This window comes from Chelonoidis abingdonii, chromosome 6 (assembly GCF_003597395.2).
Source record: "Chelonoidis abingdonii isolate Lonesome George chromosome 6, CheloAbing_2.0, whole genome shotgun sequence".
Classification (NCBI taxonomy): Eukaryota; Metazoa; Chordata; order Testudines; family Testudinidae; genus Chelonoidis; species Chelonoidis abingdonii.
Window position 1 is genome coordinate 109,166,260 of NC_133774.1, and position 24,740 is coordinate 109,190,999.

The 24,740-nt window shown below is 42.8% G+C and overlaps 1 protein-coding gene across 5 annotated transcripts in view; it reads right to left on the reverse strand.

Moving 5' to 3' along the window:
• Window positions 1–22,173, reverse strand: part of CCDC171 (coiled-coil domain containing 171) — a 272,987-nt gene extending 250,814 nt beyond the window's left edge. For 4 of the 5 annotated variants that reach the window (XM_075067320.1, XM_075067318.1, XM_075067319.1 and 1 more), the window contains exons 1-5: window positions 22,021–22,173; window positions 15,238–15,413; window positions 8,920–9,058; window positions 6,774–6,948; window positions 41–231 (exon numbers count right to left, since the gene is read on the reverse strand). In XM_075067320.1, the coding sequence (XP_074923421.1) occupies window positions 41–231; window positions 6,774–6,948; window positions 8,920–9,058; window positions 15,238–15,284 (552 nt within the window). In that variant the 5' untranslated portion in view covers window positions 15,285–15,413; window positions 22,021–22,173. Of the gene's footprint in view, window positions 1–40; window positions 232–6,773; window positions 6,949–8,919; window positions 9,059–15,237; window positions 15,414–21,130; window positions 21,189–21,997 lie in introns of all 5 variants that reach the window. The other variant, XM_075067317.1, reaches the window with a different exon arrangement.
• Between the last annotated feature and the right edge of the window lie 2,567 nt (window positions 22,174–24,740).

The following is a 24,740-nucleotide window of genomic DNA, read 5'->3' on the forward strand; positions in this document are numbered from 1 at the left end:
TTATGTCACCCAGTTCATTACTTGTATTTAAACATTATACCTGTATAACGTTTTCCAGTTTAGTCTTCTCCTTCAGAAGTAACTCATATTCACTATTACAGGTCTTGAGGATGTTATCTTTCTCCTCTAAGTCATTTGTAAGTCTTTGCTGCTGTTCCTTCCAATTCTGCTGAGAAATATGAAACACTTTCTCGGTCTCAGCCAATTTCTGTTGAAGCTCTGCATTCATGGCTATTATTTGAAAGAGAAACATCATCTGTTAAGTTATTTTTTTTTTTTTAAAGAAGGTAAAACCAGAGTTAGCTCACCTATATATTCTGATCCTTTAAGCATAAAACAGAAGAAGGGTCAGAATAGTAATGATTCTGGAGCTGTAAATTACTTTTGATCTATACTGTAGCAATAATATCAATATTTTGAAGTTCTGTAGCATCCTTCATACAGAGATCTCAAAATGCTTTACAGACTTTAATAAATTGAACCTCACAACACCTCTAGGAATAGTTAAGAATTACCTCCATTTGTAAAAAGAGAGACTGAAACATGGAGTGGTTAACTTCATATTTCCATATAGTTCATTCCCCCTGCCCAACTGAGTTCTGTGTTTTGTTCTGGGTGTCGCTTGTACACAGATATAACTTTTTGTATCTCCTTCACTATGTCTTTTTACTTGGCTTTCTTTCTTCAGCTTCAACTTCTGTCTTCACCTTAACTTCCTTCAACCCAGTTCAATATTGATAGTCTGTTAACAGATAAGAGTATCCTTCAACGAAAGCTCTACCAACTGTATCTCCCTTCTAAATTGGGCATCCCAGTATCCATTACATACTATCTAGAAGCTAGGAACTCACCACATCTGCCTTCTGTCAGAGGTATAACTGTAACACTGCCCCTCCCAATACTCTAGCACTCTTCCTTTCAACCATGATTCATACTGCCTTCTCTCGTCTCCAACTACTGTGATTCCCAGCTCTCAAAAGATCACTATGTCCAATAGGGAGAACGCATAGTCTCTGTATCCCTAAATCTTAATTAGTTTCTCATTTAGTTCAAAATCCAGTATAAAATTAATCGAAGGATCAATTCCCTTGCCTAATCTTAACTTCCTTTTCTAACAATTTTATATACTCTCTGAATACCAGACTTCCTTCTGTCTCTTTCTCTGACCTCTCCACATTGGGTATAATAGATCTCTCTCCCTTCCCATAATTGTGAATAGACTCTCTATATTTCACTTGATTTTCTTAAAATTCCACCATAGGACCCAACTCTTCTATATGACTCTAAATCTTAACCTACTTAAAAAACACAATCCCTAAATTATTCTGGACTTCTTTGTTGCCCCATATGCAGCCTTCCCTGTCCTAATTTAGCCTCTTTAAAAATCCTCTTATTCTGCAGGAAACATTTAGACCCCAACCCAACAACTGCATGCAAGTGATTGGGCCCCTTTACACTGACTCAGAGCCTCAGTGACTTCAGTGAACGTTCGCACTGGGGTATGCATGTGCAGGAGCTATTGAAGATCCTGAAATATAAGTTAGACTGGACAGAAAAGGAATACATTTTCTAAAGAAACTCTCTGTTGCTAAAGGCAGCTCAACTTACGTGATAGGAAATCCCATGCAGGATAGGATGGTATATTATAAGAGTCAAGATTTTATGCATCTGTGTTTGTACTCCTGCCCTGAACTAAAGATGCTGTCAGTATGGTTTGTTGAAACCCATGTTACGATTACTATTTTACGTATATGGCTGATAAGCTACGAAGTAGTGGTTCATTTTTCAGATGTGGATTTCATATTAAACAAACTTTACATTATTTCAGTTTCTCATTTTACTTAATGCACGCTATGATACTGAGAGGTGAGCACAATGTTCAGATACAGAGATCTTCACAAGTTCCTCCCTTCCACTATCATTTTCTGCTTTCTTCTAAATTTTAAAAGTGCAAAAGAAAAGATTTTCTAAAAAAGGTTACAGACAGGATAAACTAAGGGGAAAAGATCATGAATGGCACAAACCACAGGTTGCCAGAGGAGAAAGGAGAATCCATAGGAAAGACTAGAGAAGACTTAGGGTTGCCAACTTTCTAATCGCCCAAAACCAAATACCCTTGCCCCACCTCCTTCCCACCCCTTCCCTGGAGGGTCTTCCCTTCTCTGTGGCCCCTACCCCATTCACTCCATCCCCCCTCCCTCGCTCACTGGCTCATTTTCACTGGGCTGGGGCTGGTGGTTGAGGTGTGGGGGGGCTGTGAGGGCTCTGGGATGGGGCCAGAAAAGGAGTTCAGGGTGTGGAAGGGGACTCAGGCAAGGGGGTGGGGGTGCGGGCAGGGGTGAGGGCTCTGGTAGGGCCAGGGATGAGGGGTTTGAGGTGCAGGATGAGGCTCCAGACTGGGGCCAAGGAGTTCAGAGTGTGGGAGGGGGCTCCACGCTGAGACAGGGGGTGGAGGGGTGGGCTGTGGGGATGAGGAGTTTGGAGTACAGGAGGGGGGGCTCTGGGCTGGGGCCAAGGGCTTTGGCATGAAGGAGGGGGCTCAGAATTGGGGCAGTGTGTTGGGGTGAAGGAGGGTGTTTGAGGTGTGAGCTCCGGGACGGAATTTAGGTGCAGGATGGGGCTCAGGGCTAAGGCAAGAGATTGAGGTAAGGGAGGGGGTGTAGGGTGAGGGCGGCGCTTACTTCTATGCGCTGCCTCTGCCCACAAGTGCCGCCCCTGCAGTTCCCATTGGCCACGATTCCCGGCCAAAGGGAGCTAAAGAGCCGGCACTCAGGGCGAAGGGGTAGCGCATGGAGCCCCCCCCGGCTGAGCCTCCGCCTAGGAGCAAAGGGACATGTCACCATTTCTTGGGCATGCAACCAGATTTTTAACGGCTTGGTTAGCGGCGTTGGCTGGAGCTGCCATGGTCCCTTTTCGACTGGCTGTTCCTGTCAAAAAACAGACACTTGGCAATCTTAAGAATATTGTGAGCTCACAGAGGGGCCCATCTAATAAAGCAGTAAACCACTGAGACATTGGCCATTAAAGCAGCAAGCAACCAAGACAAGACTAGAGAAGGTTCAAACCCCTGGGAAGAGTGAATGCTAAGCCATAAACTGATAGAGAACAGAGAAGCAACAGAATCCTGCTTTGACTCTTTTCATCAGCTAATTAGTTCCTTAAACCTAGAAATAAGTCACAAAACAAGATTTTGACAGCTAGCACTTTGGGTAGACTGTGTCTTACAATGTTCAATGATTAAATAGGAGATGCTGAAAAGCTGATATTTAAAAGAATGCTATGATTAGTAGGTATAGGAAGAAACAGAGAACTTTTCTATAAATAGGAAACTAACAACTAAGTCTTTAGCTTGCCGTGTTTAATGATAGCTTGCAAAAGAAACCATATTGAATTTGTGCCCCCCACACCTTCTCCTTACAATGTATATGGCATCCCTGAAAGCCAAAGGATTTTTAATTATTTCAAGGAAGTAGAAAGATCAGCTTGGCTGGTATTTGTAAGGTAATTGCCATGTCAAAATCCAGTGTTCTTTCTTGGAAAACTCCAGAATATGTATTAAGAGCATTCTAGACCCTTAATTGAATGAACGGGTTTGTGGAATCCTTAACAAAGATATATTTTATCCTAACTTTTTAAACTAAAAAGCTGGTGTTTAAGCTACCAGTTTTCCACTCATCCACTCAGTCTTTCAAAGTATATTAGACCACATAAAAGACAACTAGAAAAAAGCTTCATTTAAAACAACACCCACACACCATTCTCAATCCTCCTTCACACATTACATGTAAAGAAAAAGAGCACAAACCCCATTTTTTAAAAAACTTTGCAGGTTACTTGTAATGTAAGGAATGTTGCATGGAAGGAGAATAAAGAAGGGGAGAAAAAGAAGTTGAAAATGACAGCTGAGAGGTAGACAGATGAGCAGAAGAAGCTTAAACTTCTTGCAGAAGTTAGAAGAAAGATTCAAAGAGAGCGGTGTTATGTGCTGCTTTGGGAAATCTATATACCGAGGATGTTTGATATTATAAACTCTGTGTGTATCTATATCAGGGGTCAGCAACCTTTCACAAGTGGTATGCCGAATTTTCATTTATTTACTCTAATTTAAGGTTTTGTGTGCCAGTAATACATTTTAACGATTTTAGAAGGTCTCTCTCTCTAAGACTATAATATATAACTAAACTATTGTTGTATGTTTAAGAAGCTTCATTTAAAATTAAATTAAAATGCAGAGCCCCCTGGACCAGTAGCCAGGACCTGGGCATTGTGAGTGCCACTGAAAATCAGCTTGTGTGCCAAACACGGCACTCATGCCATAGGTTGCCTACCCCTGAACTATATCAAATTACAAATTCCATTTTGATGGTACTGCTAGTCTCTGCTTTCTCTGCTGTTTTTTACCTCCATTTCTGGATGAAATTTCAAGTGGTGGTTACACCAGGCTAAAAATGGAGCTAAATCTTGATGATGAGCCATTCAAATAGAGCAGTGGTTCTCAACCAGGGGTCCAGGCCCCTGCATAGGCCCGCGAGTGGGCTTCAGGGGGTCTGCCAAGCAGGGCCAGCATTAGACTCACTGAGGCTCAGGATAGAAAGCAGAAGCCCCACTGCATGGGTTTGAAGCCCAGGACCCTGAACCCCATCACTCGGGGTTGAAGTTGAAGCCTGAGCAATGTAACTCCATGGGGGCCCCCTGTGGTGCGGGCCCTTGGGCAACTTTGATGTTTGCTACCCCCTAACACTGGCGCTGGCTTTTATATGCAGAAAAACAGTTGTCATGGCAGGTGGACTGTGGAGTTTTTATAGCACGATGAGGGAGCCTCAGAAAGCAAAAGGTTGAGAACCCCCGATATAGAGCACTCAGACAAAAAGATGGCTGTGATGGGGCGTCTGCCCCATACTGGGCTCTAAGGGGTTAACAGAGCTCTAGGGAGGCTGTGCAGGAGGCAGCCAATCAGAGAAGGGCTGAAAGGAACACCCAGTCAGGGCCAAGAAGGCACATGTAAAAAGGGGAGCTGCAGGACAAAGGAAGGCAGTTCTCTGCTGGAAGTCCAAGGAGGAAGGACTGTATCTGTGGAGGGCTGAGAGAACTTCCAGCCCCCTGGACAGAGCAGGGTCTGGGGGAGCGAGAGACAGGTTTGCAGGTGGAGACCTGAGATAAGGGCAAAGAGGATGCTGGGGCCACAAGGAATTATTAGCTGCAGTAGCCACTAAGGAAAGTGGCTGAACAGCGGACTGCAGGTCCCCTGGAAGGGGGTGGCGGAGCACAGTGTGTGGCATGGCTGGAGGGATGTGTTGCTGAAGAGGATGCCGCAGCCCGTGGAGAGACATAGGTCCTAGAGCAGGAGTGACAGTGGTGAGGCACTACCTGAAGACAATGCACTAACATGCAAAGCTAATTCCCAAGACAGCCAGCAGGAGGTAAGTGCACCCTGTTATAATGGCTGTTGCCCAGAACGAACCACTTTTGCAAGTCTGAACTCCAGGTGGGCTGGTAACTAAGGGATGGATCAATTGCTAGAAGACTGGTCATTGGATGAAGCTGATCAATGGGTCACCTGGCAAAGAGGACAGGAGGTATTAAAAAAAATCTCCCATCAGCGATTTAAAACGGGGGTGGGGAGAAGAAGATGACGATGCTGACGATGGCTAGTCTAGACTCCATATTCCAGAAGTGAAGCCATGCGCAGGTGGGAAGGGGAGAGAAAGAACCGTAGATTCCTTAAAAGACTCTGACCTAATCCCAAAGAATATCTCAAAAGTGGTGAGAAATCTGAGAAAGGGAAATTCAAAAAGGCACATCATTGTTTTTTCTAGATATGTATATATCTTGTGCTATCTAAAGTAAAGAGTGATTGGTTTTAGATGTCTATGTGTTGTGTGCTTCGACTATTAGGTGTCACTGGACAAGTAAACTGTAACCTATGGTACTTGGAACTCTGGGAGTGCTTAAGGTACTGGATCGCCCATGGAGAGGTCAGCACTAGTTCTGAGAGATTAGGGCAGGAGCACTGTGAGGTTCCACTTCTATGAAGGGGTGACAGCCTGTAGTTAGGAAGTATGCTCTAGGCCACTCTGAGACCACTGTGGAGCCTATTCAGGTTCAGGCAGCTTACAACACACAGGCCTAGCATGGCGGAACTTAGAGAATTCATCAAGTTGTTTTTACTTGGAGAAGCTTTACCAGAACTCTAACTCATTATTAAAGTTACAGGGAAGGAAGAGAAGCAGTTTTCTAAGAGTTAGAGATGAGATACATGTAGACCAGAGAAATGACCAGATAAGAAGTGACCAGGCATGGGCAAAGGTTTCTACAATAGAAATGGAGAAGAAAGGAAGAACTACAAGATATAGTAGATATACAAGATATAGTAGACAACCTAGATGTGGGGAGAGAAGGACAAGGGAGTCAAATACCACCAAGGATATGTACCTGGACAACAAGGATGATAGTGGAATTTGACTGTGATATAAAGGATAGATCAAGAGAAGAGTTGGTCGTGAGTGGGGAATGGAGAGCTGAAGAAGAGGACATGGGAGTTTTGGTATGTTTTTTTTTATTTGGCAATGGGATATCCAGGATAGTTTCACAAAGGGAGCTGGAGAGGAGGCTGGAAATATAAGGTAGAGCTAAAACCAAACCAACCCAAACCAGTGACGACTAAAGAACCAAATTAAGTCACTGCATCCCAGTTGTCTGCTTAACTCATACTACAGAGGCTCTGGACTAACAAACTTAGACACTGTTGGGTGTTTAAAGTTTTTGAAACATACCTTGCAGCTGCTGAAATCGATTGCTAGCTTCACATAACTTTTCCTCTGCGGAGTATCTTTCAAGACCAGCATCTTTTCTGGCAATGACAAGTTCATACTCCAGACTTTGTCGAATGGCCTCTCCTTTCTCAACTTCAGATCTCAACCTGGCAATCTGGCTTTCATAGTTGGACAGCTAGAAGAGGAATCAGTTTTAGAAACTATTGAAGTATCTATCATTAATTATAAAACTTGTATATTAACTTTTCAAAGAAACACTAATAAAAAGAGGGATTTTTTCCCCCCCAGGTCAGATTGGTAGTGACTATGGGAAGGAGGGGTAAAATGTTCAGCCAAGCCATACTTGAAATATATTTTAGCTGGAACAGATCCAAAACCAAATGCAAGCTCAGTTTTGAAATATGGTTCACCGCCTAGTACACCAGGACCTTGGAATTGCTTTCATACTGAGATATTTTGCAAAAAAAGTTTGGGAGGCAGGGGATATACTCATGAACACTGGGGAAATTCTGCAAACATTTCCCACCATTCCTGATACCACTTCACCTATACTAGCATTAGCAACATTGGGAGCCCCAAAATAGATGGGTTATTAGTCATCACCAAGGTTTTCAAAAAAGTAGCACAAACTTCTCAGGCTAATCAACCAACAGACCTCTAGCAGCTGCTAACATGTTTACTAGGATTCCCTACATTTTGACCGTATGGGGGGCTGTACTAAGTGATAGTAATAGTGGGACACTTTTAGTGTAGACGGGTCCAAAGTTGATTACCACTGCTTCTATACTCACTGTCCAGTTTACTTTTTAATATACATGCTTTATACTGCTAAGCTTGACGTTCAAGTTCATTTTAATAGATTTTTTTAATCTTCTCTCAATTTCTGTTCTTTTATTTCAATACTTACATTGTAAAACCATTTTTCAAGCATAAAATTTAAGATATGATAAGTGAAATCACTCTAAAAGGAAATATTCATTAAATAGCACATGCAAGTAAGTTGACAAACATCATAATATTCTTCTATACATTTTATTATTAGTTTTGTGGAATTGCAAAATTACACACGCTGAGCAGTTGCAAGCATTTTAAGGTGTGTCCAATTTGGAGATTTTTGTAAATTAAGTTGGTGAAAAACAAATTATAATTGACTTCCAGCTGAATTAAAAACATAACCTGAATTCAAATTCTAATAGCCTGCAAAATAAAAAATTGCTTATTAAGAAGACTGACTTGAGTTGTTGTATCTTGTAATCATGTATACTATTAGGCAATCCCAGTCAGTGAATTATTGGAGGCAGCAATCCTCTCCTCTCATCAACCTGGAAAGTGACACTTCATTTGATGCCACTTATTGCTACCCATTACAGCTGTTGTCAGAGCCGTTATTAAATAAAGTGAGGCATTCCATACAGGGTTTGTGGATATAGGTAAATAACAATTTCCTCTGATCCCAGTAAGGATTTTCTTCAGGATGCATTTTCATACAAAACAACAACTCATGTAGTCAGCATTTCATTCTATTGTGATAATTTTGTTGCACAGGTGCTTCTAATTTCACCAGGTTGCACTGATCTGGCCAAAGCCTTACCTACAGTAGATAATCGTACCATTTAAACTTGAAACAGAGGGATGGCACTGGGAGCAAGCTGAAAGGTTTCAGACTATCCACACCAATCAGCATTACCCTGCTTCAACTGTACGTGTTTTCTGGGTGCATGGCTCAAACCTCACGTTTCAGGATCACACTCCATCAGGTCTCCACAATTCACTTTGCTTGCACTACCAGCAAAGCACAAAACAGAGCAGATCAGCACTACACAGCGAGGGGGTTTGAGGAGGAGAGAAAGGCCTGATCCCTTACTGGTTAAATAAGATTTCTTCACTTACCGCCATGGAGTTCATTGCAGGACTGACATGTAAGGCCCTGCACACACACATCAGTCCTCTGAAATCAGTGAGGCTCTATGTCAGCACATGCAGAATCAGGGTCAAATGTTCAAGAGACATGAAGTGGACACCACTATGTAATTTCCTTTGACTTTTTTTTTTAAACAGGTCAGTGAAGTTTCTAAAGTAGAGGCAGTAGTGCTGAGTATTTTAATTAAAAACATTGTTGTTTTTTTTTCTAGGAATAAAAACTTACATCTTGGTTATGTTTAGTGGTTATGTCCAGTTTTTCTTTTTTGGCTTGATGAAGTTTCCTTCTCAGGTCTTCAGTAACATCCAGCTCTGACTGACGACTATTTTGCAGTAGCCTCAACTCACTCTGGATACAGTGTAGGCTGCAAAACAGAAGTATATTTTAACTATCATTGCTTCCCTGATTATATCAACTTTAATTGTTACTGATTCGATTAAATCTTAGGACACTGCAAAGGCATTAAACCCTACCATTTAAAAAGATGTCCAGCAGATCTTCTGTTTTGTTTCACTGAGATTCAAACTTATTTTTCTGTTTACCATACAATACTATATCACCAACTATAAAATGTTGGTTACATCATGCACCTTTCTCTATCATACTACACCAAACATTTGCAACCATCATTCCTTTCTGTGGCTCTTCCTTTTAAAAGGGGGGGGGGGGAGAATATTTTGCATACTTGCATTCCCACAAAAACACCCAGTCAAAAAGGGCCCCTGGCAGCTCTGGTTGCCACAGCCGACCAGACTGTTAAGTCTGGTCAGCAGCACAACAGAGGCCTGAAGCTAAGGCAGCCTCCCTGCCTTCCCTAGTTCTGTGCAGCTCCTGGAAGTGGCCAGCAGGTCCTTGCAGCCCCTACGTGCATAGCTGGCTAGGGAGACTTTGTGCATTGCCCCTGCCCTGAATGCCGGCTCCACAGCTCCCATTGGCCATGTACTGCAACCAATGGGAGCTGTGGGGGTGGCACCTGCAGGCGTGAGGGTAGCAAGCAGCGCTTCCTTGGCTGCCCATGTGTCTAGGAGCCACAAGGACCTGGCAGCCGCTTCTAGGAAACATGATAAGCGTCGCTAGGACCCTGCACCCGCAATCCAGCCCAGAATCTCCTCCCGCACCTAAACTCCCTCCCGCAGCCCACACTCACCCAAAACCTCAACCCAGAACCACCTCCTGCACCCCAAACCCCTCAGCCTGACCTCACGCTCCCACCCAGAGCCCACACTCTCCCACACCTGCACTCCAACCACCTGCCTCAGCCCGGAGCCATCTCCCATACCCTGAACCCCTCATTTTTGGCCCCACCTGGAGCCCGCACTCCCAGTCGAGAGCCCATATCTCCCCCACACAACATCCTGCCCCAGTACAGAGTCCACTCCCGCACCCATAACCCCTTATCCCCGGCCCCACCCCAGAGGCCACACCCCCAGCCGGAGCCCTCACCCCACTCCTGTACCACAGCCTCAGCCCAGTGAAAGTGAGTGAGGGTGGGGGAGAGCAAGTGACAAAGGGAGGGGGTTGAAGCGAGAAAGGGCAGGGCAAAGATGGTGCTGCAGGGAAGGGGTGTTGGGGTTTGTACAATTAGGAAGTTGGCAACCCTAAGTGACCTACAAAAGTTTGCATGATTTTCCATACAATTAGCAACACTGATGTTTTATATATTTTGGCCTAAACCAAGTATTAAAGATCACCAAAAACTGCTGTAGTTTTAAATATAAAAATAAACATTATCCTATTTACCAAACACTACTACAGTTACCAATGAATGAGAACGAGATGTATTTACTGATCTAATGTTGCTGTCCAATCTGATAACATGAAAAAAACCCCAGCATAATAGCTAAACACTATGTTTTTTTAAAATGTTGTCAACTTTAATTGTTTCAAGGTGTTACTACGCAATTTAGGCAAAAATCTATTATATTAAGCATCTAATATTCTTGACAGTGTCCCATATATATTTTAAGATCTAATATTTATACTGTGGCTACTTTCAGATCAATGTCCATTGTTTTTATATGAAATCAGGCCACTTGCTTGTGTCACAGATAATTATTCCTCTGTGTGAAATGTACTTAATAAATATGGGAGATAATGAACATTTGCAAAACTGCACCTGGATTCAGTGCAACAGAACCACAACAGCTATATAGTGTTACTATGGGAGCTATACCCAAAGGAATCAACAGAGGAGGAAGTAAAAAAAACAGTTGAGGCAAAAGCACAGTGACAAGAAAGTCATAATGTAGCTAAAAATGAAGTAACTTCAAATATAATGTATTATACACAAATATCTCACATTTCACAGCCATCACAATAAGAAGCTAAGAGTGTGGAGGAAAATCAAATATGGGTAAGGAGGGTATGAAGGGCTAGAATTAGTAAGAGCTACTGGGAGGAACACTGCAAAACCTTGATGGCTGTAGGCAGCATAGAACAATTGGGCTTTTGATGTTTTGAAAATGGATGGGGGGAAATCAGAGATGATACGGAGGCAGACCATCTCTGGGGCAGCAGCATAAGGGATCAGCCTCCAACTAAGAAAAAGAGGGAGCGTGGGATTGCAGCATGCATAGCTCAGTGGTTTGAGCATTGGCCTGCTAAACCCAGGGTTATGAGTTCAGTCCTTGAGAGGGGTTATTTGCGGGGAGGGATAGCTCAGTGGTTTGAGTGTTGGCCTGCTAAACCCAGGGTTGTGAGTTCAGCCCTTGAAGGGGCCATCTAGGGCAAAAATCTGTCTGAGGATTAGACCTGCTTTGAGCAGGGAGTTTGGTTGGACTAGATGATCTCCTGAGGTCCCTTCCAACCCTGATATTCTGTGACTGAGGGGAGACCAAAAAATATAGGAAGCTAAAGTATAGCATGAGAGGAAAGAAAGGGAACAAGTTACATAAGAGCATGGCTCTAAGGGCTTTGAGGATCAGGAGAATGATTTCAGCAAATACTGACAGCTGTGAATCCAGCAGAAATCTTACAGAAGGGGTATCAAAGGCCTTTAGGGCAAGTCAGGCTCAGACTCACCCATGATCACCTTCCCCCTCACAAATCCCCTCTCCACCTGATCCTGATGCAAAGCAGATCAGATGGCCTTGTTTAAATTATTAGGCCCAGCAGAGTTTGGGTCATGGGATTTCTGCAAAGGGCTGCAAGACCTCTGGTGGGAGAAGGTAGGCCCTAGAGAAGGATAACTCTCAGACAGAGCACTTGGAGGAGAAATGCTGGCTCCTGTGACAGGTTGTGGAAGAAGGGAGACACCTCCTGATGGAAAAAGCCTTATGAGTTGGAGCTCTGTAGGAGAGCAGGAAATAAATGAGAGCTGAACCAGGAGGCAGAAGACCCTTTTTATGTTGCATCTGAGGCTATTCTCTAAATTTGTAACTAGCACCTTGCTAGGGGGTGCTGAGAGAGCGAAAACTGTTAAGTTTCCCTGGGAAAGGGGAATGTGAAGGAGACTCAATAATGCCACAGGGGGTGCTGTAGTGGCTCACTCTACCACAAGGGGTCAGTGGAATCATTGGTGTGTGTACAAAGAATTATTAATTATACTACAACAGTGCTAGAGGCCCCTGTCCGTATCAGGGAATCATTCATTCCTGCCCCCAAAGACTATAATCCAGTGGCAAGATGCCACAGGTGGTATAGAACCCAACTGAAGCATTAAGACAAGGCTGTCAGTAGCAGGAACATCAGGCTGCATTATTAGCCACGTATTGTGTTTCAAAGTGAAGTAACCATTGCACATACAGAGGAGTTATGGAGAACAGGACACGAAGGCTAAAAACTGTCTTTAGCCTAAGCAGTCAAAAGTTCCTGCTTTTAGATCCAGAAGATACATGAAATTCTGATAACATGGTAGCCAGAACCCCAGGATGTCTATGTAGAATAGAAAAACTTTCCTGTATTATATACTTAAGTTTAAATTTTCATAGTATAGTCCAGATTAAATGGAGCAAACCAGTTTATACCAGTTTGGGATTTGGAACACTGCCTGTCAAGGCTTCTAAATCTTTATGACATTATTAATGTTTCAGTTTTTAATTTTAGTTTTCTATACTGTAAAGTTGCCTATAGTGAGAGCACACTAAAAAAAAATTTTTTAAAAAAAACAGGACTATTTTACACCTTTGAAGTCATCAAAAAGGTGTATGCATCAGCTTTTTGGAAAGCTATTTTCCCAAAACCAGCAGCAGATGAAGAGGTTGTCTAGAACAGTTAACATATCACACTGCCAGGCTCTGATTCAGCAAAAGACTTAATTACATGGTTAAGTGTTTTGATGAATTGGGGCCTAAACACACAAACAGCAAAACGAGAAAGCCAAAAAAAAAAGTCAGACTAGTTTGGCAAAGTTGTATATTTCCCATTTGGACATTACAGCTATGGAATAAAGTTTTGGAAGTACTGTTAAAAACCAAAACACAGCATAAAGCAAATTACTGAACTTTTATTTACAGTATTTGCAACATTGCTTCTGAAATCACAATCCAACGAGCTCTTCCATAACGAAATTTAATTTGATTGCTATGAAAATCAAAACATTAGCAAAAATATTAATAGCTCTTGCCCCTTCAGAATGGCTTTAGACTGAGCTGCTTTCACTTCAAAGCAGAGGGTTTCAGCAAAACAACTAAGGCATTAGGGTAGCAACTTCTAATATTTTATTATAAAATGGATTAAAATTAATGTAATTTAAATTAGACATTTTAGATTGTGTACTTATACTCAAAGTGTAATAAAGAAGTCAAACAACCTATTAACACTGAAATGGATTTTTTTTTTTAAATAGAGTAACAGGAGAAGTTGTGCAGATACAGAAGAGCATATGCCTCAGCTATGCAATAATTCACAACACACAAGACTTGCTGATATTTTACACCTTCCATGCACCCTGTGTGGGAGCTATTCCTTGTACATACATTAGTTAGAATCCTCTGTTCATCATTCTATATAAGACAATGACAATGATAACTAGAGGAGATAACTAAAGAGAATGAACATGGTAAGGCTGAACAAACACACACACAAACAAATGGATTTTTATAAGAACAACAGAAGCTGTTTGTTTCTATCATAAAAGTAATTGTGAGATGACTGTACAGCCTTGTTCAAAGTGCTCTTGCATTATTTAATATTCCTGATGGATAATCATTTAGAAAATATGCTTTTAGCAAAATCATACACAAAATCCCATCCTTCACACTTTCTCTAAAATTCTTTAAGAAAAACAAGAGCAAATGAAAAAGCTATTGAATACTACATTGCAAGGTAATGAGAATTTAACATAGGTAACTCAGCAAATCAATAAGTTGACTTGAAAGTTCAGTTGTGTACTGCAGTCATATTGGTTACAATATTATAAAAGTTGTCTTAGGGGATTTTCTTCACACCTGACAAAAAGTAGTGTAATTATATCTGTCATAACTAAGAGTGATTTTTCTTCTTTCACTTGTTAATTAGCTATGGGATTTTTCTAAACTCGTATAGCCAAAGGGGGATTCTGCATATCTACCCTAACCAAAGATCATGTTTCTAGGAAAAAGGATCTACCACAGAATTCTATCACTGCCAAAGAAGTTGGGAGTCCTGTACCATCATGATTTAAATGACAACAGCTAGTACTTAGGATCAATATCATTATTATGAATCAAGGTTCTCGCTAATGATGCTATTGTTTCAAGACAATGTATACTCAACAAAACAAAAATATTGATGTGAATGATAAGGGCCATATCCATGACCATAAGTCTGCAAATGCATCATTCCTCTCTACCTTCCACGGTGTGCATTAAAAAAAAAATGTGATTATGCATCCCACTCATTCTAATAAACCAACTGAAAGTACTTGAGACACCAATAAGCTATTTGGTTTTCCAGAGGGCAATCCACATCATTTACTTAACTATAAACTAAAGGCAGAAATTTTTAGAGGTGGTGCTCATTACTTCTGAAAATTAGGTTCAAAATTTGTCTAGGTACAGAACTGACGAATGACAGATATACCATGGCCTAATTTTTCAACTGTTTTTTTTTTAGGGCTTTTATGCCAACTGTTTGATTCTCTCCTCTGCATGACAGTCCACTGCAAGGATGCTTACAGAGAATTTCTTATCTGAATTTGAGGACTCTCAGTCCCATGGGACATGCCTCAAGGTTTTCAGAAAGACAGTCAAAGTTTCAGTTCAATACACAATCATCCTGAACAGAGTCTTCCCAGTCCCCAAGTATCTAGGACTAGTACTACAACTGAACTTTCTATAAAGTGTAACCAAATGCCATCTTGTCTGGCAAAGGAAAAACTTCTGTAACTCAGTACAAATGCACCTAACTGTATTTGATGACCCCTTCTGCCTCACTGCCTTTTTTTCCTTTTAAATACCTTCTGTGCTTTCCTAGCATTTCTTGCACTTAATTGGAGATATCACTTATGCCCTCAGGCCTAGCTGTTGTCAAACAAATTGTATCAGATTAGCACAAATGATATGTAAATTCTCACAGAAAGACAATATAAATTACCAGAATTTAAAATAAGGAACTGAAGCTCACCGTTTGATTTCAGGAATAGTGTAACTGATTGGAGGGGTAGAATTCATTATGACAAATCTCCAACTTTTTAATTTAGTGTCTGGATAACAAACATGATCTTCAATTATATTCTTTTACAGAAACTGAGACACTTCAAAGATAACTCTTCTCTTTGCATCATATGGATACATTAAAACCTATAACATAAAAAGGACAGTTTATTTCTCATTGTAACAAAAGGAATCAATTGTATTTACTTTAGGCTCAATCATGTTAACACTTACTACCAGATATAGCTCCACTGAAGCCAATCGGAGACAGCAAAAAGAACTATACTCCTATACTGGAGCTGAAAATACATGTTTTTGAGGACAATATTTGATTCTAAATTTACAATAGAAGGAGAGTAAAACACATAAAATTGTCTTTTTGTAGGTTGTATCCCTCAATTTCCCTGATGACGCATTCATCTGTGGGTTTGGGGTGCTTTGGTTTTAAAGTCACAATACAGATTATAGGCCCCAGAACAATTTTAAGGTAGGTCAATATTTGGGCCTTCACTGTGTGACAGTGGCCCATAACTTAGCAGGTCCTCCTGCCATTAGATGACATAGAAACCTGACATTTTCTAATAAGTATTGCACTGAGGTCATTAATCGCTATAAAGTATCATGGATTATAGCATCAAACATAAATTTGATTAACGTGAAGACTCCTTTAGCAAAAATTCTGCATAGAAGAAATCCAGGTTTATTCTCATAATACACTTAATACATCAAGCATATTTACAAAACAAGTATTAAAATATCACCACTCACTCTGAAAAAGCCAACATTTATTTCAGCTTGAAGAATAAATTCATTTACAGTTCTCTTGGCAAATCGTTACAAGACAGCCTGAGATAAAATGGTCAGCACAGGCTAGATTCAGCAAAACGATTAATTAACCATGAAGATTTACTTCTACATGCCATGTTAGATGGACTCCCATGCCTAGGTCCTAGCCTGCAGGCCATCTTTACCATCTAAATGTTGCAGCCACATGTTTGCCATAATCTATTTCCATCTGACCTAACATAGCAGTCTTCAGCATTAACAAAACTGGACTATTTAATCACTTTGTATTATACTATTTCTGAAGGTTTTAAAAACCATATGTGTTTTCTTGTCTTTATTTTTAATCCAACCACATTCTGCAGTTTGTCTCCAGAAAACAGAATCTACTCCTCCCTGCTCTCACAAAAAAAAAATCCTATTACCTTTATTTATTCATTGACTAATAATAATTTAAGGCCAATATAATAATCTAAAGTAACTAAGTTAAATTCATTGGAATTACTTGGGTGTAAATCTAAGGCAAATGAGAACAGAAATTGACTTTTAATTTATTTATTTGGCTCCAGTTGCTTTAATCAAACATTTCAAGCTATGTTAGTTTGTTTATCTCTGATTTATAAGTTGTGCCCACAAATTATTTCTAAGCAAGTACATGCATTTAAAACTCAAATACGTAACTGATGTACAACTGTCACTGACAAGAAGGCTCCCCCTACAGATTAAAGCCGTCCTTCCATCCCATCTGAAAAAATAGCTAAATATATAATAAATGTTTTTAAAACTATAAACACACCCTGATACAGTTGCTAGACAGTTGTTACATTAGCAACTGCAGTATAGGGGAGGGACAGCTCAGTGGTTTGAGCATTGGCCTGCTAAACCCAGCATTGTAAATTCAATCCTTGAGGCATTTAGGGATCTGGAGCAAAAAATCTGTCTGGGGATTGGTCCTGCTTTGAGCAGGAAGCTGGACTAGATGACCTCCTGAGGTCCCTTCCAACCTTCACATTCTATGATACACAAGGTCATTGAGTCACTTGTTTCTGAACCTTGTCAAGTTGTGTTACTATTCAATCCTTCAAAAATGCTAAATAACAGAAGTAGTCCCAGTGAAGTCAATAGGATTGCTTCTCATAGTAAGCAGTAGTATGTGTTTGAGAAACTAGGCCCTCACTGAAGTGCAAACTAGCCGTTAAGACATAGCCCTGATACAGAGAGGCACATTCTCTGCAGCAGGCCCCTTATATTGCTTCAGGGAGGAAAAGGGCATATACTAAGTCACCTTTTTAGATGACACCCCACATCCAGCCAACAATACTGGCCAGCGCATGGAGGATGGGTTTCCTGCTTCCATTTGCTCCTTGCAAACACAGGGGTTTGTCGACCCAGGAACACTGCGCAGGTTGCTATCAAGTACAGTCTCTTCTCCATTCAAGATAGACATCAGGGTAACCATCTGGTCACCTTCCAGTGAGTGGGTATGGCTGCTCAGTGGACGAAGTCCTCTTAAATTGCCTAGTTAGCATCTTTTGCAATATCAGAGGCACAAACTGCTTCTTGGGCCCTGAATCAGGATGTTCAAACCAACTCTGAAGTCAAAGCTACCACTCTAAACATAGGGAACTCAGAAATGGTAGTACTAAACATGGCTCCTAATCCTCCCCTCTCCCTTTCCAATACTTTCCACTGCATCTTTTATCTAACACTGTGTGCCACCATCCTGCCTGTCATTCAGGCCTGTAACCTGGGCATCATCTTTGGTTTGGACCTGTCTCTAGGTCCTCATATCCAGACTATGCCTAAATCTTGCAAATTATTTCTGCTCCAGCAAGATACAGACTCCACAGCTCAAACTCTCACCCAAGCTCTCATCATCTCGCATCTCAATTACTGCAACATCCTTCTCTCTGGCTTTGTCAAATACAATCTTTCTCCACTCATATCCATTCTACTACTGCTAAGATCATTTTCCCAGCCTGTCACTTTGACCATGGCACCCTTCTCTTTCACTCCCTCCATTAGCTCCTGCATCTTTATTGAATCAAACATAAGATGCTTATGTTCACTTTCAAGACCGTTCATTATCAATTCCCATCCTACTTATCCTCTCTCATTTGCTATCAAGCTGTCAACTCCTGCCTCTGATTGGCCAATGAGGTTATCCTCCATCGCTCACTTATTACATTTTCAAACAGAGACCTTTGTGCACTGTCCAATACTGCCCATAAATATGTTTCCCCCTAATTGTCCCTATATCAACCTGATTATCCACTTCCAAATTCCTCCTCAAAACTTTCCTTGGCAAGGATACTACACAACATCTGACAACAGTTTAGATTGCTGATGTGCTGAAATGACTGCATATGATCCTGATGAATATTGTGTCATTGTTTACTTGTACTCCCCCATCTTTCAATATTCATCTGTCTCTTGTCTTATAATTAGTTTGTGTGCCCTTTGGAGGCAGGAACCTTTTGTTCTGGGTTTGTACAGCACCTACCACTACAGGGTCCTAGGCTAAGTTCCCTCTAAGCTATATGGCCATGCAGTAGGCTATCAATGGTTGCACAGGTGGGGAGAGGCAATCGTCCCCTAGCCTGGCCCTGCTGGAGCAGCCACAGCTAGGCAGAGGCACCCCTCCCCCAGCCCAAGCCAGCCCAGCCACAGCAGGTGAGAGGTGCCCCTCCCTCAGTCCAGCCGGAGCTGAGCTGCCACAGCCAGGAAGAGGTGCCCCAGCCTCCTCCCCCAGCCCCGCCCCTGTGACTCCAAGCTGCTGTGGCAAGAGAGGTCTGGGGGGTGTCCTCTCTCCCAGCTGCAGCCCCAGGGCAGCCTACACCCCAAACCCCTCACCCCCTGCACTCCAACCCTCTGCCCCAGCCCAGAGCCCCACACACACACACACTCCAAACTCCTCAGCCCCACATCACCTCTATATTGGTGCACATAACAAAATTCATTCTGCACATGGACATAAAAAATTAGAAGGAACACTGGTCCTAGCCACTACAGTAATACATATAATAAATAACAGCACTAAATGGCTCCCAACCTGAACTGCTTTTTCTCAAGCATAGAGTCACCAAACAACTGTTGAACTAGGGCTTATGCAACGTGGTAGCTCAAGCCAGAACCTCAGGCAGGCTTAAGTTTGCTTCTAACACATTTTTGTCTCAATCATTGTCCAGATAACTAGTAATTTTTAGAAATAACTTTAGTAAATGGAACCATACTAAAGTTGAGGCAGTGTGAAAATGTTCCTGAACTTAGTTTGAAAAAAAAAAGTTAAGAGGAAGCATGAAGTATGTTTCAGTAGAAAGCTACTAGTTTTGAATATGCAGTATTCTTTAGTTTATTTAAATAACTGCCTGATTTACTACTAAATAAACAAATATGATATTTAATAGATGGCAGCATGAACTGTTGGAATCTCATGGGATTCCAGTAAAATACTTGTTCAAGTAGCAACAAAATTCAATTTAGTGAGTTAATATATATCTATGATTTTTTTTTCTTGTGATTTACATCTATATACAGTACTAGGTCCTAATCCTGCAAAGACTTTTATGCATATACTTGACTTTACTGAAATCAGTGAGACTATTTGCAGTGCATAAAATTAAGCGTGTGCTCAAGTCTTTGCAGGATTGCGGCCTTATAATATTGGAATAGGTGTTGTTAGTATATTTAAATTACAAACTTGAACATCCAATCAGCAAATTCTGCCAAAACTATCTATAGACTTATTATTGCAAATCATATTTTGCTTTGAAATCTATAAAGGAGGCCACTGAAGTTATATCTTACTGAAATATTATTTAAATGAATCTGTTAATAATCCAAAGGTAATTTACAAAGGTAAGGAATTTTTTGATACGATGTGAATAACAGAATCCCTTTAAATATAGGAAAATGACTAAAGATCTTTTGGGTTTTAGAAATTGTTCAAAATGCCACATCATCAATATCCAGATACAATGCGATACAAAATCTCCACCAAGCATTCTCAAAACTACAATACCCGCATGAGGAAATTAGGAAACAGATCAACAGAGCCAGATGTGTACCCAGAAGCCTCCTACTACAAGACAAACCCAAGAAAGAAACCAACAGGACTCCACTGGCCATCACATACAGCCCCCAGCTAAAACCCCTCCAACGCATCATCAGGGATCTACAACCCATCCTGGACAATGATCCCACACTTTCACAGGTCTTGGGTGGCAGGCCAATCCTTGCCCACAGACAACCTGCCAACCTGAAACGTATTCTCACCAGCAACTGCACACCGCACCATAGTAACTCTAGCTCAGGAACCAATCCATGCAACAAACCTCGATGCCAACTCTGCCCACATATCTACACCAGCGACACCATCATAGGACCTAACCAGATCAGCCACACCATCACCGGTTCATTCACCTGCACGTCCACCAATGTAATATACGCCATCATATGCCAGCAATGCCCCTCTGCTATGTACATCGGCCAAACTGGACAGTCACTACGGAAAAGGATAAATGGACACAAATCAGATATCAGGAATGGCAATATACAAAAACCTGTAGGAGAGCACTTCAACCTCCCTGGCCACACTATAGCAGACCTTAAGGTGGCCATCCTGCAGCAAAAAAACTTCAGGACCAGACTTCAAAGAGAAACTGCTGAGCTTCAGTTCATCTGCAAATTTGACACCATCAGCTCAGGACTAAACAAAGACTGTGAATGGCTTGCCAATTACAGAACCAGTTTCTCCTCCCTTGGTTTTCACACCTCTACTGCTAGAACAGGGCCTCATCCTCCCTGATTGAACTAACCTCGTTATCTCTAGCTTGCTTGCTAGCATATATATACCTGCCCCTGGAAATTTCCACTACCTGCGTCTGACGAAGTGGGTATTCACCCACGAAAGCTCACGCTCCAAAAGGTCTGTTAGTCTATAAGGTGCCACAGGATTCTCTGCTGCTTTAACATGATAAAAAAAGATCTACACTTTTTTTTTAATCAAACAAACATATAAATGAATAAAACTCTCTTGCCACTTCTGTGCATACTTGAGCAAGAGTATATCAATGTCACACCTGTAGGTCAGCTCTGCCTTGTCATTTTCTGAGCCTCAGATAGCCTGATCAGCAAGCACTAGGATACAAAACCATACAAAATGAGAACATCAGTGCTCTGCAAATACGCAGTGAACATTCTAAGAATTACCATGATTTTATTTTTTAGGAACATTTGTTTTGTATACAAAACCCACCACAAGGAGCAGCCCCTGGATCTACACTGATTAGAACTAGCTATTTTGTTTTCTACTGTGTACAATAACGTTTTAGGAGAACAAGTTCTGAACTAATATACACCCAGCATTTTACTGATCTTGTTTATAATTCAATTACAAACTACTCTCCCTTCGGAGAAATCTCCACCTTAGTGCTCAGTAGTCTAAGCGTTAGAATCCCAAACCACAACTCCCTGAAAACACAAGTTCACCCACTCCTATTTTCCACTTCCTTCACTGCACTATGCACCAGCTTGTTGCCTTCCACCCCAGAACTGGCTACATGTGAACAGGGCAATATGTTTACAACTAGTAAAGCACTTTGGAATTACTCAAGATGAGGTGTCTACGTCTAAAATGTTACCGAATCCTAAATATTTTTGTAAGAAAAAGAGGCTCTGGGGAGCAGGATTCTCAGCCACAAGGGCATTAAAAAGAAACTGCATGTTCATAGCTATAATGATGCTCCCCTCTCAGCCTCTGCTCCCACATATGTCCTCGCCCCCTGCCCCATCTAGCCCCATTAGTCCCCTGCACCTCCTTTCCCCCATAAACTGCCGGTCCCTCAGCCCCACCTCTCCCATCAGCCACGTTCTCTTCCCGCCCCATCTGCCTCCCGACCCAGCTCCATCAGCCCCACCCCGAAAGCCATCAGCCCTCCCCTGCTCACCCAGTCTCCCCGCTACCTCCCACCTCTGCGGGGCAGCCCCGTTGGGGCGCAGTGGCTGATAGGAACGGGCCGGCAGATAGGCAGTAATAGCGGAGTCCGGGCTAGGTGGGGATTGACGGTGGGACAGGCTAGGCGTTAAGACCCAGAGATGACCAAAAAACCCACGCCGCCCCGCCCTCAGCTCAAGGAGAAATTTACAACGGCCACGTCCGGTAACAACACGAAGGCGGCCTTGTCCCACCCCTCTGTCCCAGAGCGGTGCTTCCGATTGGAAGGACAGAGCATTGTGACGCATCACGCTCCCAATGGCTGGAGACAGAAAGAACGGCCTCGGTCTCGGCCCGAGAGGATAGAGGTACGCATGCGCAGTAAGATAGCGATTGAGGTCCTCGGGAAAGAAGGCTTGCGCACTGGGTGCTGTTGGAGAGACTATAAGGGAGGGGGGCCGGAGCCGGAGCGGGTGAGTTCTTCTCCCGCGCTGAGCTCTGTAACTCCCGCTCGCCTTGCGAGGAAGGGCAGGAAGCGGACAAGGAGAGGATGTTTGCCGGCCTCATGCATTAGTCTCAGGAAAGGAGGAAGGGGGTCATGTTGTAGGAGAAGAATGGTCTGGGGGGAGGGAAAATGCTGAGATATTGTCAGGGAACGACTGAAGCCATTGGATACAGGAATACAGGAAAGGATGTTGACATGATGCAGAAGCAGAAAGTCCAGTGGTGCTGGAACTAGGGGTGTTGATGCACCGCCCCACCCCGTCCCCACTGAAGTAGTAATAGCAAACACCAAATACATGGTTTCCATCATCAGCATGGCCATTATGCTGGATAAGATTTTGGGAGAACACTGTTGTAATGTGCTCACGTAGGCTACGGTTTAGTCACGGAGGTCACAGAAGTCATGGAATCCGTGACTTCAGTTTGTGGTAGGGTGACCAGTGAGCAAGTGTGAAAAATTGGGTATGGGAGTGGGGGGTGTAATAGGAATCTATATAAGAAAAAGACCCCAAAATCAGGACTGTCCCTATAAAATCGGGACATCTGGTCACCCTCTGTGGTGGTTGGGAGCTTCAGGTCCCACTCCACCAGTGAGGGCAGGAAGTGGTGGGGTTCCCCCATTGCCTCTGGTGGCCCTGGAGCTCCAAGCTGCTTTGGGGGCAACGTACCCTGCAGCTCCAGGCTGCTGTGGTCAGCAGGGGAATCCCTGAGCCCCCTGGCTACCAGTGGCAACAGGGGAAACCAGTGCCGGCAGAGGACCCCCAAGTCTCGGCCACCAAAGGGAGAACCTCTGAGCCCCCAGCTGCTGGCAGCAGAATCCCCGAGTCCCCAGCAGCTGCAGTGGAATCCCCAAGACGCCAGCCGCTGTGTGGGAATCCTCAAGCCCCTGCCGGCAGAGGACCCCCAAGCCACTGGTGGGGGAGCCTCTGGATGCTGGTGGGCGATGGGGGAATCCCCAAGCCCCTGCCAGTAGAGGACCTCGAAACCTGAGCCACGGACAGGGGAATCCCCGAGCCCCCACCAGCAGAGGACCCCTGAGCCCCAGAACCTCTGAGCCCCCAGCCGCCAGTGGCAGGGGGAATCCCCGAGCCTTTGACCGATGGCAACAGGGGAATCCCTGAGCCCCTCCCCAACAGGGGAATCCCTAAGCGGGGAAACTCTCAAGTCCCCGGCTGCTGGGCAGCAGGGGAATTCCCGAGTCCCTGGTTATGGTGGGGGAACCCCACAGCTCCCAGCCACTGCCTATGGGGGTACCCTGCAGCTCCCAGACAACATGGGAGGGGGGGCACCCCACAGGTCCCAGCCCCCATGGGCAGCAAGGGACCCCTGGAGCTGCAGGTGGCAGGGCAGCTGCTGCAGGCAGCTCCTAGGGGCTCCAAGCTGCTTCAGGTGCTGTGGAGATCTGCACATCCCCATTTTGTCAAGTATATGTTTAGCAAAAGTCAGGGACAGACCACGGCTTCCCGTGAAATTTTCTTTTTTGCCCTTGACCTGTCCGTGACCTTTACTAAAAATATCCATGACAAAATCTTAGCCTTACATATAACACACCAGCTTAACCCCATGCAAGTAGATTGTTGTGAACACAGGATACCAGGAGACACTTTATGCTCTCCTGACTTCAAAGAATAGACAATTCCCATACCATTCCACCCCTCAAGATATGGAGAATAGCTACAATCCCAATGTCTTTCAATTTAGTATAACTGTATAATGGGGGCGGGCGGGGGACATTTCCCTGTAGAAAAGCCCTTTGCAGGAGCTTGCTGTGCTGGTTCAAGGAATGCTTCAGCCTTCAGCCCAGAGATTTCCTTGAAAAAGATGGAATCAAATGAAAATAAGTTTATAATGAATGCTGATTTGCAATATTAATTTTCTTTTGGGGCATGTGCTCTTTACAGAGTTTTTTATAGTGCACATAGAAGTTTAAAATATGATCATTGCCTTGTGGGCTATATCATCTATCTGTCTTAGTATAGTATATGGAATTGTTAACTCTGGCTATATTAGAATAATATTGTAATGTGTTTGGTTTATTTGTCTTTTTATTTTATTTACCTAAGAATGCATAAATATCATACTCTAGGCATAATAGCTGGACTCATTTTGAATGGCTGACCAGTTTTAATTCACAACAAAATTGTGAGCCTGTTCAGAAACAAAATCAAATTTTTTAATCCTTTCAGATGCCAAGAAATATTTGATGTTTTCACATTTAAGGTAACTCAGCTTTTGACCTCTTTTGAAGACAC